The sequence below is a fragment of the Harpia harpyja genome, unplaced genomic scaffold (assembly GCF_026419915.1).
Source record: "Harpia harpyja isolate bHarHar1 unplaced genomic scaffold, bHarHar1 primary haplotype scaffold_190, whole genome shotgun sequence".
In the NCBI taxonomy this organism is placed as follows: domain Eukaryota; kingdom Metazoa; phylum Chordata; class Aves; order Accipitriformes; family Accipitridae; genus Harpia; species Harpia harpyja.
Window position 1 is genome coordinate 79466 of NW_026293211.1, and position 19693 is coordinate 99158.

General features: G+C 52.3%; 1 gene segment (V, D, J or C); it reads left to right on the forward strand.

Annotated features, from left to right (window-relative positions):
- The first annotated feature begins 303 nt into the window (after positions 1 to 303).
- Positions 304 to 12345, forward strand: LOC128138265 (Ig mu chain C region-like). The segment is given in 7 exon segments: positions 304 to 327; positions 2273 to 2579; positions 4100 to 4414; positions 4506 to 4835; positions 6061 to 6393; positions 8647 to 8771; positions 12180 to 12345. Coding segments are annotated over 7 exon segments (1443 nt in total).
- Positions 12346 to 19693: the final 7348 nt, after the last annotated feature.

Sequence of the window (19693 nt, forward strand, 5' to 3'; positions counted from 1 at the left end):
ATACTGGTCCGATAGAAGCAGCTGTGGGGCCGTAGGAAGAATTCACCAAATTTGGTGAATTTGGCTTTCACCAAAATGGGGAGGTTTGCACCAAAATGGGGGTTTTGCACCAAAATGGGGGGGGGGCTGCACCAAAATATGGAGGTTTTGCAGCAAAATAGGGTTTTTTTTCACCAAAATCGGGGCTTTTTGCACACGCACAGGTGGATTTTGCTCATGCCCAGGCCATTTTTGCACCAAAATACGGTTTTTTGCACCTGCACAGGTGATTTTTGCACCAAAATAGGGGCTCTTTGCACCAACATGGGGGGTTTTGCTCATGCACAGGTGAATTTTTGCACCAAAATACATTTTTTTGCTCATGCAGAGGTGAATTTTGCACCGAAATAGGGGCTTTTTGCACACGCACAGGTGGATTTTGTTCATGCACAGGCCATTTTTGCAACAAAATAGGGGTTTTGCACCTGCACAGGTAATTTTTGCACCAAAATCAGGGCTTTTTGCACATGCACAGGCCGTTTTTGCACCAAAATACATTTTTTTGCACATGCAGAGGTGAATTTTGCACCGAAATAGGGGCTCTTTGCCCAGAAATGGGGGGTTTTGCTCATGCACAGGTGAATTTTTGCACCTGCACAGGTGGATTTTGCTCATGCATGGGCCATTTTTGCACCAAAATAGGGGGTTTTGCACCTGCACAGGCCGTTTTTGCACCAAAATACATTTTTTTGCACATGCACAGGTGAATTTTTGCACCAAAATAGGGTTTTTTTGCACCTGCACAGGTGATTTTTGCACCAAAATTGGGGCTTTTGGGACATGCACAGGTGGATTTTGCACCAAAATCGGGTCTCTGCACATGCACAGGCAGGTTTTGCTCATGCACGGGCCATTTTTGCACCAAAATAGGGGGTTTTGCACCTGCACAGGTGATTTTTGCACTGAAATTGGGGCTTTTTGCACATGCACAGGTGAATTTTGCACTAAAATAGGGGCTCTTTGCCCAGAAATGGGGGTTTTGCTCATGCACAGGTGAATTTTGCACCGAAATTGGGGCTTTTTGCACACACACAGGTGGATTTTGCTCATTCCCAGGCCATTTTTGCACCAAAAAATGGTTTTTTGGACATGCACAGGTGAATTTTGCACCAAAATTGGGGCTCTTTGCACCGAAATGGGGGGGTTTTGCTCATGCACAGGCCATTTTTGCACATGCACAGGTGGATTTTGCTCATTCCCAAGCCATTTTTGCACCAAAATATGGGGTTTTGCACCTGCACAGGTGATTTTTGCACCGAAATCGGGGCTTTTTGCACACACACAGGTGGATTTTGCTCATGCCCAGGCCATTTTTGCACCAAAATATGTTTTTTTGGACATGCACAGGTGAATTTTGCACCAAAATTGGGGCTTTTTGGACATGCAGATGTGGATTTTGCACCAAAATAGGGGCTCTTTGCACTGAAATGGGGGGGTTTTGCACATGCACAGGCCATTTTTGCACCAAAACACATTTTTTTGCATATGCACAGGTGAATTTTGCACCAAAATAGGGGCTCTTTGCCCAGAAATGGGGGTTTTGCTCATGCACAGGTGAATTTTGCACCAAAATCGGGGCTTTTTGCACCTGCACAGGTGGATTTTGCTCATTCCCAGGCCATTTTTGCACCAAAAAATGGTTTTTTGGACATGCACAGGTGAATTTTGCACCAAAATTGGGGCTTTTTGGACATGCACATGTGGATTTTGCACCAAAATAGGGGCTCTTTGCACTGAAATGGGGGGGTTTTGCACATGCACAGGCCATTTTTTGCACCAAAACACATTTTTTTGCACATGCACATGTGGATTTTGCACCAAAATAGGGGCTCTTTGCCCAGAAATGGGGGGTTTTGCTCATGCACAGGTGAATTTTTGCACCAAAATAGGGGGGTTTGCACCTGCACAGGTGATTTTTGCACGAAAATTGGGGCTTTTTGGACATGCACAGGTGGATTTTGCACCAAAATCGGGTCTCTTTGCACATGCACATGCCATTTTTGCACCAAAACACATTTTTTTGCACATGCACAGGTGAATTTTGCACCAAAATAGGGGCTTTTTGCACACACACAGGTGGATTTTGCTCATGCCCGGGCCATTTCTGCCCCAAAACAGGGGGTTTTGCACCCGCGCAGGTGATTTTTGCACCAAAATACGGGCGTTCGGCACAACCCCAACCCCTTCCTCCCCCTCCCCTAACTCCTCTTCTTCCTCCCTCCTCCCACCCCAGAGGGTTCCCCGCGCTCCCAACCTCTTCCCGCTGGTTTCCTGCGGGACGCCCGCCACCCAGGACCTCTACTCGGTGGGTTGCGTTGCGGTGGGCTTCCTCCCCGACGATCTCACCTTCCGCTGGAGCACCTACGCCAACGAAAGCGTCACCAAGGGGGTGACAGTTTTCCCGTCCGTCCTCACCGCCGGGCGTTACACGGCTTCCAGCCGCCTCAGCCTTCCCTTCTCGGACGGCAAAACCCAGCAGCCGTTCTACTGCCGAGCCACCCATCCCAAGGCGAGCCGCTCCGTGGAGGTGTCCAACCCCGGTGAGTGTCCCCGCTCGGGTCGGCGGGGGATTGGGTCCTTCTCCGGAGCATCCCGGTGCTGCTGCGGCCTTCCCCGAGCATCCCGGTGCTGTTGCATTTCCGTGCTGCTGCATCCCAGGGTTGCATCCTCCCCGGAGCATCCCGGTGCTGCTGCATCCTTCCCTGAGCATCCCAGTGTTGCATACTAGTGTTGCATCCTCCCCGGAGCATCCCGGTGTTGCTGCATCCTTCCCCAAGCATCCCGATGTTGCATCATCCCCGGAGCATCCCGGTGCTGCTGCATCCTTCCCCGAGCATCCCGGGTTTGCATCCTGGTGTTGCATCCTCCCCGGAGCATCCCGGTGCTGCTGCATCCTTCCCCAAGCATCCCGGTGCTGCATCCCGGTGTTGCATCCTCCCCAGAGCATCCCGGTGCTGCTGCATCCTTCCCCGAGCATCCCGGGTTTGCATCCTGGTGTTGCATCCTCCCCGGAGCATCCCAGTGCTGCTGCATCCTTCCCTGAGCATCCCAGTGCTGCATCCCGGTGTTGCATCCTCCCCAGAGCATCCCGGTGTTGCTGCATCCTTCCCCAAGCATCCCGGTGCTGCATCCCGGTGTTGCATCCTCCCTGGAGCATCCCGGTGCTGCTGCATCCTTCCCCGAGCATCCCGGGTTTGCATCCTGGTGTTGCATCCTCCCCGGAGCATCCCGGTGCTGCTGCATCCTTCCCTGAGCATCCCAGTGTTGCATCCCGGTGTTGCATCCTCCCTGGAGCATCCCGGTGCTGCTGCATCCTTCCCCAAGCATCCCAGTGTTGCATCCCGGTGCTGCTGCATCCTTCCCCAAGCATCCCAGTGTTGCATCCCAGTGTTGCATCCTCCCCGGAGCATCCCGGTGTTGCTGCATCCTTCCCCAAGCATCCCGGGTTTGCATCCTGGTGTTGCATCCTCCCTGGAGCATCCCCGTGCTGCTGCATCCTTCCCCAAGCATCCCAGTGTTGCATCCCGGTGCTGCTGCATCCTTCCCCAAGCATCCCAGTGTTGCATCCCAGTGTTGCATCCTCCCCGGAGCATCCCGGTGTTGCTGCATCCTTCCCCAAGCATCCCGGGTTTGCATCCTGGTGTTGCATCCTCCCTGGAGCATCCCAGTGCTGCTGCATCCTTCCCTGAGCATCCCAGTGCTGCATCCCGGTGCTGCAGCCTCCCCGGAGCATCCTGGCATTCCATCCTCCCCGGTGCATCCCGGTGTTGCATCCCGGTGCTGCATCCTCCCCGGAGCATCCCGGTGCTGCTGCGTCCTTCCCCAAGCATCCCGGTGCTGCATCCCGGCGTTGCATCCTCCCCGGAGCAACCCGGCGTTGCATCCCGGCGCTGCAGCCGCCTCCCGGCGCTTCTGCATCCCGCCGTCGCATCCCGCTCCGGCTACATCCTCACCCGGCATCCCGGCTCTGCATCCCCCATCCCGCCCCCCCGGCGCCCCCCCGGGTGCCATTTTGGGGTTCTGCACCCCCTCACCCCTCCTCCATCCCCTCCGCCGCCAGGTCCCAACACCGTGACCTCCGCCATCACCATCCACCCGCCATCCCGCGAGGATTTCGAAGGTCCCTACCGAAATTCCAGCATCCTTTGCCAAATCCGCGGACCCCGGCAGCTGCCCGCCGCCGTCCGGTGGCTGAAAAACGGCGTTTTGCTAAAAGACGGCGTCGCCACCGAAGGTTCGGTGGCCGACAGCAAAAGGGCTTACATCACCAACAGCTGGGCAACCGTTACCGAAGCCGAATGGGACGCCGGCACCGTCTTCACTTGCCAAGTGGACGAAGACGTGAGGAACACCAGCAAAGCTCTGGAATGCGGCTGTAAGTGAGGTCAACCGCGGCGGCGGTAGGGTTGGGAGACGTAATTTTGGGGGGCAACCATCCCCAAGCGATCACCCGCGTCCTTTTCCAGATGACCACGGCAACAACAACGAGGAGATCACGGTGCAGGTCGTCCCGCCCGTCTTCGCCGATATCTTCAAGGATAAAGTGGCCAAGTTGACGTGCAAGGTGACCAACCTACCGGGCGTGGAAGGGTTGGTCATCTCTTGGTGGAAGGAGAACGGCGGGAAGTTGGACACCAAGATGTTGCCTCAAGTCTTGCAACCCAACGGGTTCTTCGGCGTCGACGGCACGGCCACCGTCTACGCCGACGAGTGGGATAAAGGCGAGATCTACACCTGCAAGGTCAGCCACCCCGAGCTCCTCTTCCCCGCCGAAGTCAAGTTGCAGAAGACGCCCAGTAAGTCCGAGGGCGTTGGGTTTGGAAAAGTGTCGGCGGGTTGCAAAAAAACCGGGAAAACGGGCGCGTGGCGATTGCAATTTGCGTGGGCGCGTGGCGATTGCAATTTGCGGAGGGAAACGGGCGCCGTTTCTTTTTGCAAAGGCAAGGAGCGATTGCGTCACCGTCGGCGGGGGGGGGTTTTGGGGAGGGGCGGGCGAAGCTGGGGAGAGGAGGAGGAGATCGGGCCATTGAGTTTTGCAAAACCGAGGTGCAATTCCACCGTTTCGTTTTGCAAAGCCGAGGACGGGAGGATGCAATGGCACCGCCGCTTCTTTTTGCAAAGCCAAGGGATGCAATCGCCCTGTTTATTTGCAAAATCAAGGGCAAGAAGATGCAATTGCCTCGTTTATTTGCAAAATCGAGGGAAGGAGGATGCAATTGCCCCTTTTATTTGCAAAACTGAGGCAAGGAGATGCAATCGCCCTGGTTATTTGCAAAATCAAGGGAAGCATGATGCAATTGCCCCATTTATTTGCAAAATCAAGGGCAAGGAGTTGCAATCCCCTCATTTATTTGCAAAATCAAGGGAAGGATGATGCAGTTGCCCCATTTATTTGCAAAATCGAGGGCAAGGAGATGCAATCCCTCATTTATTTGCAAAAAACAAGGGAAGAAGGATGCAATCGCCCCGTTTATTTGCAAAATCGAGGGCAAGGAGATGCAATCACCCTGATTATTTGCAAAATCAAGGGCAAGGAGATGCAATCCCCCCAATTATTTGCAAAATCAAGGGAAGCATGATGCAATCGCCCCATTTATTTGCAAAATCAAGGGCAAGGAGATGCAATCCCCTCATTTATTTGCAAAAAACAAGGGAAGAAGGATGCAATCGCCCCGTTTATTTGCAAAATTGAGGGCAAGGAGATGCAATCGCCCTGATTATTTGCAAAATCAAGGGAAGCATGATGCAATTGCCCCGTTTATTTGCAAAATCGAGGGCAAGGAGATGCAATCCCCTCATTTATTTGCAAAATCAAGGGAAGGATGATGCAGTTGCCCCGTTTATTTGCAAAATCGAGGGCAAGGAGATGCAATCCCTCATTTATTTGCAAAAAACAAGGGAAGAAGGATGCAATCGCCCCATTTATTTGCAAAATCAAGGGCAAGGAGGCTGCGAGCACCTTCTTTTGCAATCGCACCGCCGCTTTGCCAACCGCCCCTCTCTTCCCCCTTCTCTTCGCAGGCCGCAACGCCAAAGCCCCCTCCATCTACATCTTCTCCCCCCCGTCCGAACAACTCACCATGCAGGAATCCGCCACCATCACTTGCTTGGTGAAAGGCTTCAACCCTCCGGATCTTTTCGTCCGTTGGCTCCGCAACGGCGAACCTTTACCCACCGGCGATTACATCACCATGCCGCCCGTCGCCGAATCGCAGCCGGCCGTCTCTTACTTCACCTACAGTTCCTTGACGGTCAGCGGCGAGGATTGGCGAGCCGGCAACATCTTCACTTGCTTGGTCGGCCATGAGCAAATCCCTCTGCAGGTGGCGCAGAAATCGGTGGATAAAGCTTCGGGTAAACCCACCTCCGTCAACGTATCCCTGGTGCTCTCCGACGCCGCCAGCGCCTGCTACTAAATTCCCTCCCCCCCGCCCCTCCGATGTCATTTAGAAAGTCCTCCCCCTTCCAAAAAAACCCCAAACCCCCACAAAAAATAGCAATAAAATCGAGTTTTTATGGAAAAGACGCGCCGCCGCGCCCGATCTTTGCGTTGGGGATGGTGTGTGTGGGGGGGAGAGTTTCGGCACTGCATTCCCGGGCCGGGCCGCAGCAATTCTGGGGGGTCTTGGGGTTGTTTTTTTTAAGGGGAAAAGGGTTGTTTTGGGGCAGGGTGGCTTGTTTTGGGGCTTGGCTCCTCGGCAGTGTTGCAGCCTCTACCTCTTGCATCCTGCTGCTGCATCCTCTTGCAAGCATCCTTCTCTTGCAAGCATCATCTTTGTGCAAGCATCCTCCTTTTGCAAGCGACCTCTTCTTGCAAGCATCCTCTTCTTGCAAGTGTTCCCCTCTTGCATGCTGCTGCAACAGCATCTTGCAAGCATCCGCCTCTTGCATCCTGCTGCAGCATCTTGCAAGCATCCTCCTCTTGCAAGTGTTTCCCTCTTGCATGCTGCTGCTGCAGCATCTTGCAAGCATCCTCCTCTTGCAAGTGTTTCCCTCTTGCATGCTGCTGCAGCAACATCTTGCAAGCATCCGCTTCTTGCTGCAACCTCTTGCAAGCGTCCACCTCTTGCATCCTGCTGCAACATCACCTTGCAAGCGTCCTCCTCTTGCAAACATCCTCCTTTTGCTGCACCTTCTTGCTGCACCCCCTTGCTGCAACCTCTTGCAAGCATTTGCCTCTTGCATCCTGCAGCAGCAGCATCTTGCAAGCGTCCTCCTCTTGCAAGCATCCTCTTCTTGCAAGCATCCTCCTCTTGCAAGTGTTCCCCTCTTGCATGCTGCTGCAGCAGCATCTTGCAAGCGTCCTCCTCTTGCAAGCATCTGCTTCTTGCTGCACCCTCTTGCTGCAACCTCTTGCAAGCACCCGCCTCTTGCATCCTGCCGTAGCATCATCTTGCAAGCATCCTCCTCTTGCAAGTGGTTCCCTCTTGCATGCTGCTGCAGCATCATCTTGCAAGCGTCTGCTCCTTGCTGCATCCCCTTGCTCCATCCTCTTGCTGCAACCTCTTGCAAGCGTCCGCCTCTTGCATCCTGCCGTACCCTCCTCCTGCCGCATCTTCTTGCTGCACCCTCCTCCCGGCTGCACCACCATTTGCTGCAACCTCTTGCAGCATCCCCTGCGCCATCAGCTGCAGCAGCCTTTGCTGCGCCGTCCTCTTGCACCATCCCCTTGCATGCACCGCCCTTGTGCACCATCATTTGCACCCTCCTCGTGCTGCAGCCTCGTGCACCTTCATTTGCACCCTCCTCTTGCATGCGCCGCCCTCTTGCGCCATCACTTGCATCCTCCTCTTGCATGCGCCACGCTCTTGCACCGTCATTTGCACCGCCCCCTTGCATGCACCACCCTCTTGCACCATCATTTGCACCCTCCTCTTGCTGCAACTTCTTGCACCGTCATTTGCGCCATCCCCTTGCACCCTTTGCAAGAAGCTGCAGCTGCACCCCTTTTCCCCCCCAAAAAATCCTGCAAAATTTGCAAAGCAGGCGCTCACCCTCCCCCTTTTTGGGGGGGGGGGTGGGAAGGGGAAATCTGCCCCTCGTAGGCGTGCCTGCCACCATTTTGGGTCTAAAAGTGGCGATTTAGGGAACAAGGCTGAGAAATTGGGTGGGGGGTGCTGCTGCGTGCAATGGGGCTGACCCTCTGCTTTTGGGGGGGGCACGCACCCTGGATTTTGGGGGGGGTGCACCCCCGATTTTTGGGTATAACTCCGGGATTTTGGGGGGCGCGCCCCAGATTTTGGGGTATAACCCCTGGATTTTGGGGGTGCACCCCAGATTTTGGGGGGTGCACCCCAGATTTTGGGGTGTAACCCCTGGGTTTGGGGGTACGCACCCCAGATTTTGGGCTGCATGCACCCTGAGCCCCCCCCTTGCTTGCTAAGCAGCCCCTGGCCCCCGAATGCAGTGCTGCCCCCTCCCCTGGTTACCTCCACACCCCAAAAACTCTTCCCGGCTTTGTGCGTAGCCAAAATCCCCCCAAATCAACCCAAAATGGGGTGTCCCCCCTCCCCTCCCTTTGCACCCCCGGGTGCTGCACCCAAGGGTGCTCCCCTCGGTTGGGTGATGGTGCTAACCCCCTCCTCTTGTGTGTCCCCCCCAAAAAAGCCTTCCTCGACGGCTTCACGGAAGCGGAGGAGGACGACCTCAACAACCTCTGGGCGACGGCCTCGACCTTCATCGTCCTCTTCATCCTCAGCCTCTTCTACAGCGCCACGGTCACCTTGATCAAGGTACCGCCCAGCCTTCTCCCAAATCCTTGATTTTTTCCCCCTTTTTTGGCAAATACAATTTTTTTCCACGCTATACTTGCAAAAAATCCCTATTTTTCCCCAAAGCCTCGCAAATAATCCCTACTTTTCCTCCCATCCTTGCAAAAAATCCCTATTTTTCCACCCCATCCTTGCCGAAAATCCCTATTTTCCCCAAATCCTTGCAAAAAAATCCCTACATTCCCCCCATTCTTTCAAAAAATCCCTACTTTTCCCCAAAGCCTTGCAAAAAATCCCTACGTTTCCCCCATCCTTGCAGAAAATTCCTGTTTTTCCCCATTCTTGCAAAAACCCCCTATTTTTCCCCAAATCCTTGCAAATAATCCCTACCTTTCGTCCCAGCCTTGCAAAAAATCCCTATTTTTCCCCCCATCCTCGCAGAAAATCCCCCTTTTTCCCCAAAGCCTTGCAAAAACTCCCTACTTTTCCCCATCCTTGTAAAAACTCCCCATTTTTCCCCCAACCCTGCCAAAAAAATCCCCCTTTCCCTCATCCTTGCAAAAATCCCTATTTTTTCTCGATCTTTGCAAAATATCCCTGTTTTTCCACCCATCTTCACACAAAAAAAATCCCCTTTCCCCCATACTTCCAAAAGTCCCCTTTGTCCCCATCCTTGCCAAAAATCCCTATTTTTCCACCCCATCCTTGCAGAAAATCCCTATTTTCCCCAAAGCCTTGCAAAAAAATCCCTACATTCCCCCCATTCTTTCAAAAAATCCCTACTTTTCCCCAAAGCCTTGCAAAAAATCCCTACATTTCCCCCATCCTTGCAGAAAATTCCTATTTTTTCCCCATTCTTGCAAAAACCCCCTATTTTTCCCCAAATCCTTGCAAATAATCCCTACCTTTCGTCCCAGCCTTGCAAAAAATCCCTATTTTTCCCCCCATCCTCGCAGAAAATCCCCCTTTTTCCCCAAAGCCTTGCAAAAACTCCCTACTTTTCCCCATCCTTGTAAAAACTCCCCATTTTTCCCCCAACCCTGCCAAAAAAATCCCCCTTTCCCTCATCCTTGCAAAAATCCCTATTTTTTCTTGGTCTTTGCAAAATATCCCTGTTTTTCCACCCATCTTCACACAAAAAAAATCCCCTTTCCCCCCCATACCTCCAAAAGTCCCCTTTGTCCCCATCCTTGCCAAAACCTCTGTTTCCCCCCCATCCTTGCCAAAAATCTCTATTTTTCCACCCTATCCTTGCAGAAAATCCCTATTTTCCCCAAAGCCTTGCAAAAAATCCCTACGTTTCCCCCATCCTTGCAGAAAATTCCTATTTTTCCCCATCCTTGCAAAAAACCCCCTATTTTTCCCCAAATCCTTGCAAATAATCCCTACCTTTCGTCCCATCCTTGCAAAAAATCCCTGTTTTTTCCCCCCATCCTTGCAGAAAATCCCCCTTTTTCCCCAAAGCCTTGCAAAAAGTCCCTACTTTTCCCCATCCTTGTAAAAATTCCCCATTTCCCCCAATCCTGCCAAAAAAAAAATCCCCCTTTTCCCTCATCCTTGCAAAATATCCCAATTTTTTCTCCATCTTCACAAAAATCCCCTTTCCCCCCATCCTTGCCAAAAATCCCTATTTTTCCACCCTATCCTTGCAGAAAATCCTTATTTTCCCCAAATCCTTGCAAAAAATCCCTACTTTTCCCCTCATCCTTGCAAAAATCCCTATTTTTTCTCCATCTTTGCAAAATATCCCTTTCCCCCATCTTTCAAAAACTCCCCTTTTTTCCCCATCATCACAAAAAAAAATCCCCTTCCCCGCCATACTCCTAAAAATCCCCTTTCCCCACAATCCTTGCCAAAAAATCCCTATTTTCCCCAATATCCTTGCAAAATATCCCTATTTTTCCCCCATCCTTGCCAAAAATCCCTAATTTTTCCCTATCCTTGCAAAAAACCCTATTTATTCTAACCTGTTTCACTAAAATCCCTGTTTTTCTCCCCTTCTTTCCAAAAAACACTATTTTCCCCCATCCTTCAAAAATCCCTATAGTTTTTGCTGTCCTTGCCAAAAAAAATCCCCCTTTTTCCTTCATCCTTGCAAAAATCCCTATTTTCTCCTCCATTTTTGCAAAATACCTGAATTTTTCCCCCATCCTTGCCAAAAAAAATCCTTTACCCCCCTCATCCTTGAAAAAAATCCCCCTTTTCCCCATCTTTGCAAAATATCCCTATTTTTCCCTAATTCTTGCAAAACCTCCTTATTTTTCCCCCATCTTCACAAAATAATCCCCTTTTCCTCCCATACTTCCAGAAATCCCTTTTCCCCTCATTCTTGCCAAAATCCGTTTTCCCCCATCCTTCAAAAATCCCTATTTCCCCATCCTTGCAAAAAATTCCCTATTTTTCCCCATCCTTGCTAAAAAAATCCCTCTTCCCACATCCTTGCAAAAATCCCTATTTTTTCCTCCATTTTTGCAAAATACCCTAATTTTTTCCCCATTCTTGCCAAAATAATCCCTTCCCCCCCTTATCCTTGCAAAAATCCCCATTTCCCCATCTTTGCAAAATATCCCTATTTTTTTCTTAATTCTTGCAAAGACTCCCTATTTTCCCCCATCTTCACAAAAAAATCCCTTTTTGCCCCCATACTTCCAAAAAATCCCCCCTTTTCCCCCATTCTTGCCAAAATCCCTGTTTCCTGCCATCCTCGCCAAAAAATCCCTATTTTTTCCCTATATCCTTGCAAAATATCCCCATTTTTCCCCATCCTTGCCAAAAAATCCCTAATTTTCCCCCATCTTTGCAAAAATCCCTTTGTTCCAACTAATTTCACTAAAATTCCTATTTTTCTCCCCTTCCTTCCAAAAAATCCGTGTTTTCCCCCATCCTCCAAAAGTCCCTATTTTTCCCCATCCTTGCCAAAAAAATCCCTATTTTTTCTCCCATATCCTTGCAAAATATCCCTATTTTTCCCCATCCTTGTGAAAAACCGCTATTTTTTCCCCATCCTTGCAATAAAACCCCATTTTTCCCCATCTTCTCTAAAATTCCTGGTTTTTTCCTCATCCTTGCAAAAAATCTATTTTTCTCTCCCGCAGTTACATAAAAATCCCTATTTTTCCCCTATCCTTGGAAAAAACCCTATTTATTCCCCAATCCTTGCAAAAATCCCTATTCCCCCCATCCTTCCAAAAGTCCCTATTCCCCCCCCATTTTTGCTAAAATCCCTAATTCCTCCCCCCCTTTTTCACTAAAATCCCTTTATTTCCCCCATCCTTACCAAAACTCTTTTTTTCCCCCCCCCATTCCTGGAATTTTTTCCATCAATTCTGTCTCTTAACAGGATTTTTTTGCTCAGATCCACCTTGCCACATCCCATCACCCCTAATTACCCAAATAACTCATTAATTCCCCTTTTTTTCCCCATCCCAGGTGAAATAATCCAGCTCCCGATGCATTTCTCCACCCGAAACCGCCGCCTCATCCCCTCCACCGCCGGATATTGCTGGAATTTTTCGGGATTCTCCAACCCCACTTGTATTCCCCCCCTCCCCCTTGTAAATATTCTCCATCCTGAAAATAAAATTTTCCAATTTTCCCTAATTTTCCACGTGATTTTCTCCGGGACAACACAATTCAAGAGTGGGGCAACCCCCATTTTGCAGCCCTAGAAGGGTGCAACCCCAGCACCCACTTTTGGGGGGGGGGCTAGGTAGGGGGAGGAAATATTTAGGGGTGGGGGGGGTCACGATGGGGACCCATTTTGTGGGGGTCGCAGTGGGATGTGTCCTCCTATGAGTCGGTTTTGGGGGGGTCGCGATGGGGCACGTGCTCCTAGGAGTTGTTTTGGGGGGGTCGCAATGGGGCACGTGCTTCTATGAGTTGGTTTTGGGGGGGGTCGCAGTGGGGCGCGTGCTCCTAGGAGTTGTTTTGGGGGGGGTCGCAATGGGGCGCATACTCCTAGGAGTTGTTTTGGGGGTTGCAATGGGGTGCGTGCTCCTAGGAGTTGGTTTTGGGGGGGGTCTCAATGGGGCACGTCCTCCTACAAGTCAGTTTTGGGGGGGTCGCAATGGGGCACGTGCTCCTAGGAGTTGGGTTTTTGGGGGGTCACAGTGGGGTGCATGCTCCTAGGAGTTGTTTTTGGGGGGGTCACAAAGGGGCATGTCCTCCTACGAGTCGGTTTTGGGGGGTCACAATGGAGCATGTGCTCCTAGGAGTTGATTTTGGGGGTCGCAATGGGGCGTGTGCTCCTACGAGTCGGTTTTGGGGGGGTCGCAGTGGGGCATGTGCTTCTAGAAGTTGATTTTGGGGGGGTTGCAATGGGGCACGTCCTCCTATGAGTTGTTTTTGGGGGGTCACAATGGGGCACATACTCCTAGGAGTTGTTTTTTTGGGGTGTCGCAATGGGGCGCATGCTCCTAGGATTTGGTTTTTTGGGGGTTTGCAGTGGGGCATGTGCTCCTAGGAGTTGGTTTTGGGGGGTTGCAATGGGGCACATCCTCCTACGAGTCGGTTTTGGGGGGTCGCAAGGGGGCACATACTCCTAGGAGTTGATTTCGGGGGGTCGCAATGGGGTGTGTGCTCCTAGGATTTGGTTTTTTGGGGGTTTGCAGTGGGGCACGTGCTCCTAGGAGTTGTTTTGGGGGTCACAATGGGGTGTGTGCTCCTACGAGTCGGTTTTGGGGGGGTCACAATGGGGCACATCCTCCTATGAGTCGGTTTTGGGGGGTCGCAATGGGGCACGTCCTCCTAGGAGTTGGTTTTGGGGGGTCGCAATGGGGCACATCCTCCTACGAGTCAGTTTTGGGGGGTCGCAATGGGGCGCGTGCCCCACGACTCGGTTTTTGGGGGTTGCCCTCACCCACCGTCACCTCCCCTTCCCCACCAGATCACGTGGTGGCTCCCACCATCGCCCCCCCCGGCTCCTTGGTGCCCGGCAAGCGCCGGCAGCACCGTCTTGACCTGTTTGGTGACCAACTTCTCCCTCGATGACATCACCACCGGCGCCGTGACCGGTGCCACCGGTGGTGGCCAAGCCCCGCAGTGACCGCCATCTTGGCGGTCTCCAAGATGTTCCCCAAGGATGGCAGGAGACGGTTTGGGTGGGAGGACACACGTCTGACGTGGTGATGATGGGTGGCATCATGGCGGCACCCATCCCACGTCCCTTTGTGGCGTGCACGCCGGTAACGCGACCGCCGTGGGTCTACCTGGTGGAACCGCGGTGTGAGATGGAGTCGGAGATCCTCTACGTACTCTGGAGCTCCGAGTCCGACCAGACCAACGTGTCCCGGCAAGGTGACGCGGCACCCCACCGCCGAGGGGGCAGATGGTCGGCAAAATTGATTGGAGATCAGCCGGGACAGTTGGGACATGGGTTGGCATCTCCAACAGGTTGGGCATCTCCGACGGGTTGGGCATCTCCTTGCCGAGTCCATCAACCACCTGATTTCTTCTTGGGGGGAGCAACCAAACCCTTCTTGACGGTGTTTTGGGGTGCCGCTCTCGTCCTACTTGGGTTGGCATCTCCAACGGGTTGGCCATCTCCTTGCCGAGTCCATCAACCACCTGATTTCTTCTTGGGGGGAGCAACCAAACCCTTCTTGACGGTGTTTTGGGGTGCCGCTCTCGTCCTACATGGCTTGGCATCTCCAACGGGTTGCGTTTCCACCTGCAACGGGGTTGGGTGACCTTGCAACACCGCGGCGAGCCTTGGCAAGGTGGCGGTGAGTCTTGCGACGATGCAGGCGAGCCTGGCACCGCCACGGCGAGCTTTGCAACGCCATGCGATGGGATGACCGATGGAAGGTCCCCTGCGCGACCGGCGGCACTCAGTCCTCCCGCGTCCCACAGGTCCCTTGAAGCCACCGAGCAGCCATGTCCTGCCGTTGTCACCCGCCGAAGCTTGCGCCGGCCGTGACGTCACCCTCTTTGGCCCCGTGAAGGACTTCTACCCGCCGGAGATCACCGTGTGGTGGCGGCGGGGCGCTAACGAAGGGCCGGCTGACGAAGCGCCCGGTTGCGTCCACAAAGCCCAACGGTGCTCCCTTGTCATCGCCTTGGACGTGCCGTGGGGCGAGTGGGTGGGGGGCACCTCCTACGGCTGCTTGGCCGCCCACATCTCCACCGGCAAGATGGTGGAGAAGACCGTTGATGCCCACGCCGGTAAGGCAGCAAACGAGCAGCAGGGTCGTTAAAGGGGAGCTAATTACAGCGGCCTGTTGTGACGGTCCCACCTCTGCCCTGTTCCCGCAGACCCCCGGGATTGCGCCGGGCTGCGTTTTGTGCCTTGCGGCTTATTGGGCGAAGGCGATGACCTCGAGCTGGAGGAGGACGGTAGCGCCTGGACCGCCATCTCCACCTTCGTGGTGCTCTTCCTCCTCCCGATCTTCTACAGCGGCTTCGCCATCTTCATCTCGGTAACCGGCGGTTGGGTTGCCCGGCCATGGCTTGTCTTGCCCGGCCATGGCTTGCCTTGCCTGACCTTGGGCTGCGTTGCCTGGCCTTGGGTTGGGTTGCCCGGTCTTCGGTTGGGTTGCCTGGTCTTCGGTTGGGTTGCCCGGTCTTCGGTTGGGTTGCCCGGTCTTCGGTTGCCTTGCCCGACCTTGGGTTGCCTTGCCCGGTCATTCGTTGTCTTGCCCAACCTTGGGTTGGGTTGCCTGGCCTTGGGTTGCCTTGCCCGGCCTTGGGTTGCCTTGCCCGGCCACGGGTTGGGTTGCCCGGCCACGGGTTGGGTTGGGTTGGCTTGCCTTTCCCCACTGCCCCCAGAGCACCCCATCCCCATCACCCCCCCTTCCCTCACCCCACTCGTGACCCCCTTTCTCCCCCCCCCCCAGGTTGAAATAACGACCCCCAAACCCCTTCTCCCTCCACCCGCCACTGTCGCCTTCACCCACGGCATCGGAGACGGCGCAAGAAGCGCCGGAGAACAACAAAACGGTGAGAAAAACACCAAAAAAGAGCTCAACACCCAACTTTATTACCAAATTCCTCATTTCCGCGTGGCGGGGTGGGCAAATCTCCAATAAAACGCCATTTTTCCTCCTTTCCACCTCATTTTTTTTCTCACGGGAAAGGAGCAGGGCATTTTGGGACGGAAAACAACTATTTAAGGGTTGGCTCGTAGTTCTATTTTTACCCTGCCCATGTTTTTTCCTCTCCCGGTGATGACTCAGATGGAGAAAAGTGGCTTCGGTAAACAGGACACATCTGGTTCCCCCCCCCGATCCAGATGTTCGCGGTCGAGCTTGGGCACGATGTTGGGGGGAAGCGGCGCTCGTCCCCCTCTTATTTTAACCGGCGTCTGCTCCAAAAATGACTCAGCTCGCCCCCAAAAAAACCCCTAACTGAAAAGAGAGAGGAGAAATGAAACGAGTTTTTACAGTAAACAGAATTTTTGGGGGTGGAGGTTGGGGTAAAAGGTGAAATTTTGGGTCCTCCGGCACGTAGTCGCCGTGTGGAGGTGAAGGATTGGGGGGCAAAAATGGGGATAAATCGGGGTTTTTGAAGCTTGATGGGAATTTAGGGGTGATGCACCAATGCAAAACGGGCTCATTTCTGGCAAAAACAGGGTTTTTTTTGTAGTTTGATGGGAATCAGGGTGATGCACCAACACAAAACGGGCTGATTTCAGGAGAAAATGTGGGTTTTTGTAGCTTGATGGGGATTGGGGTGCGATGCCCCAATGAAAATGGGCTGATTTCATTGGAAAATGGTTTTTTTTTGCAGCTTGATGGGGATTGGGGTCCGATGCCCAACAAAAATGGGCTGATTTCATTGGAAAATGGGTTTTTTTCCGGCCGATGGAAACGGGCTGAAGTTCATTTTATTCCTCGAATCTTCAAAAAAGCCACAAAACGACGCCGGGCAGCGCTCGGCCGTGGGGGAAAGAGAGGGGACAACCCAAGGACGAGGGTCTTCTCCCGTCTGCGGCGGTCACAGGACCTGGGGGGAGACACCGAGACTTAATTAATCAGCCTTAATTAATCATCAGCAAGTCACTGGTGCGCACGGTTACCTTGAAGAGGGTGACGCCGGTGCTGTAGCAGAGGCTGAGGAGGAAGAGGACGATGAAGGTCACGGCCGTCCAGAGGTCGGTGGCGTCTTCCTCCACCTCGGGGTGCGTCTCCTCGCCCACCGTCACCATGACGCAATCTGGGGGGGGGGCGAGAGTTGGACTTCAGTGGCGGGGGTGGGCGGTGGAGACCCCCTTCATGACGCGTCACCGAAAACCCAACGTGCGAGCAAAGGGGGCACGAGGATTTTTGGTGCGTGCAGCAAAAAATCCCGTTTTCTGCCATTTTCCACCCATTTTCTACCCAATTCTTGTGCAAAACCCTGCGGCGAGCAAAAGGACCATGAGGATTTTTGGTGCATGCAGCAAAAAATCCTGTTTTCTGCCATTTTCCACCCAATTCTTGTGCAAAATCCTGTGGCGAGCAAAAGGACCATGAGGATTTTTGGTGCGTGCAGCAAAAAATCCCGTTTTCTGCCATTTTCCACCCATTTTCTACTCAATTCTTGTGCAAAACCCAGCGGCGAGCAAAAGTACCATGAGGATTTTTGGTGCATGCAGCAAAAAATCCTGTTTTCTGCCATTTTCCACCCAATTCTTGTGCAAAATCCTGCGGCGAGCAAAAGGACCATGAGGATTTTTGGTGCGTGCAGCAAAAAATCCCATTTTCTGACATTTTCCACCCATTTTCTACTCAATTCTTGTGCAAAACCCTGCGGCGAGCAAAAGGACCATGAGGATTTTTGGTGCGTGCAGCAAAAAATCCCGTTTTCTGCCATTTTCCACCCATTTTCTACTCAATTCTTGTGCAAAACCCAGCGGCGAGCAAAAGGACCATGAGGATTTTTGGTGCATGCAGCAAAAAATCCCGTTTTCTGCCATTTTCTACCCAATTCTTGTGCAAAACCCTGCGGCGAGCAAAAGGACCATGAGGATTTTTGGTGCGTGCAGCAAAAAATCCCGTTTTCTGCCATTTTCCACCCAATTCTTGTGCAAAACCCTGCAGCGAGCAAAAGGACCATGAGGATTTTTTGGTGTGTGCAGCAAAAAATCCTGTTTTCTGCCATTTTCCACCCAATTCTTGTGCAAAACCCTGCGGCGAGCAAAAGGACCATGAGGATTTTTGGTGCGTGCAGCAAAAAATCCCGTTTTCTGCCATTTTCCACCCATTTTCTACTCAATTCTTGTGCAAAACCCTGTGGCGAGCAAAAGGACCATGAGGATTTTTGGTGCATGCAGCAAAAAATCCCGCTTTCTGCCATTTTCCACCCATTTTCTACTCAATTCTTGTGCAAAACCCTGCGGCGAGCAAAAGGACCATGAGGATTTTTGGTGCGTGCAGCAAAAAATTCCACTTTCTGCCATTTTCCACCCATTTTCTACTCAATTCTTGTGCAAAACTCTGTGGCGAGCAAAAGGACCATGAGGATTTTGGTGCGTGCAGCAAAAAATCCCGTTTTCTGCCATTTTCCACCCATTTTCTACTCAATTCTTGTGCAAAACTCTGTGGCGAGCAAAAGGACCATGAGGATTTTGGTGCGTGCAGCAAAAAATCCCGTTTTCTGCCATTTTCCACCCATTTTCCACCCAATTCTTGTGCAAAACCCTGCAGCGAGCAAAAGGACCATGAGGATTTTTGGTGCGTGCAGCAAAAAATTCGCTTTCTGCCATTTTCCACCCAATTCTTGTGCAAAACCCTGCGGCGAGCAAAAGGACCATGAGGATTTTTGGCACATGCAGCAAAAAAATCCCGTTTTCTGTCATTTTCCACCCATTTTCTACCCAATGCTTGTGCAAAACACTGCGGCGAGCAAAAGGAACACGAGGATTTTTGGCGCATGCAGCAAAAAAAATGTTTTTAGCCATTTTCCACCCAATTCTTGTGCAAAATCCAGCGTCAAGCAAAAGGACCATGAAGATTTGTGGTGCATGCAGCAAAAAACCCTGTTTTCAGCCTTTTTCCACCCATTTTCTACCAACTCCTTGTGTAAAACTCTGCTGTGAGCGAAAGGACCATGAGGATTTTTGGTGCATGCAGAAAACACCCCCATTTTTATGCATTTTCTACCCAATCCTTGTGCAAAACCCTGCAGCGAGCAAAAGGAACACGAGGATTTTTGGTGCATGCAGCAAAACCCCCCATTTTTACCTGTTTCCCACCCATTTTCGAGCCAATCCTTGTGCAAAACCTTGCTGTGAGCAGAGGGGCATGAGGATTTTGGGTGCATGCAGCAAAAACCCCACGGTTTTTACCCATTTTCCCCCATTTTCTACCCAATCTTTGTCCAAATTCCTGCTGCAAAGCAAAAGGGGTGCAGGATTTTTTTGGTGCATGCAGCAAAAACCCCATTTTCACCCATTTTCCACCCTAGTCCTCGCCCAAAACCTGCCTCAAGCAAAACAACCACGAGGATTTTTGGTGCATGCAGCAAAAAAAACCCCATTTCCACCTATTTTCTACCCAATCCTTGTCCAAAAATCTCCTGCAAGCCGAGGGGCCACGGGGATTTTTGCCGCATGCAACAAAAAGTCCTTTTCCCACCCGTTTTTTCACCCAAACCTGCTCTAACCACCACCAGAAAAATGCCCGAATTGGTGGGAAAACACGCCCCTTCCCTTTGAACCTCCTCGTTGGGTGAGTTCGGTTGATTATTAGGGTGAAAACCCCCTATTTCGGGCGAATTTCCCTCTTCCGCAGGCGAAGACGCAGAAGGAAGGGTGTGGTTTGCAAAGAGATGTCTCCTGTCCCACCAGGTTGTCCAATCCGAGAGCGGCTGGGTGGGTTCCCCCCCCGCCTCCCAACCTTGACCTTCCCCGGTGAAGCCAACTCTGACCATCACTCAACGGAGCAAGGAAGACTTCCCAGCATCTCCCCCCCCCCCCGCCGACTTCGTTTGACCCAACCCTAATTACAATTAAGCCAGCGGGGGAG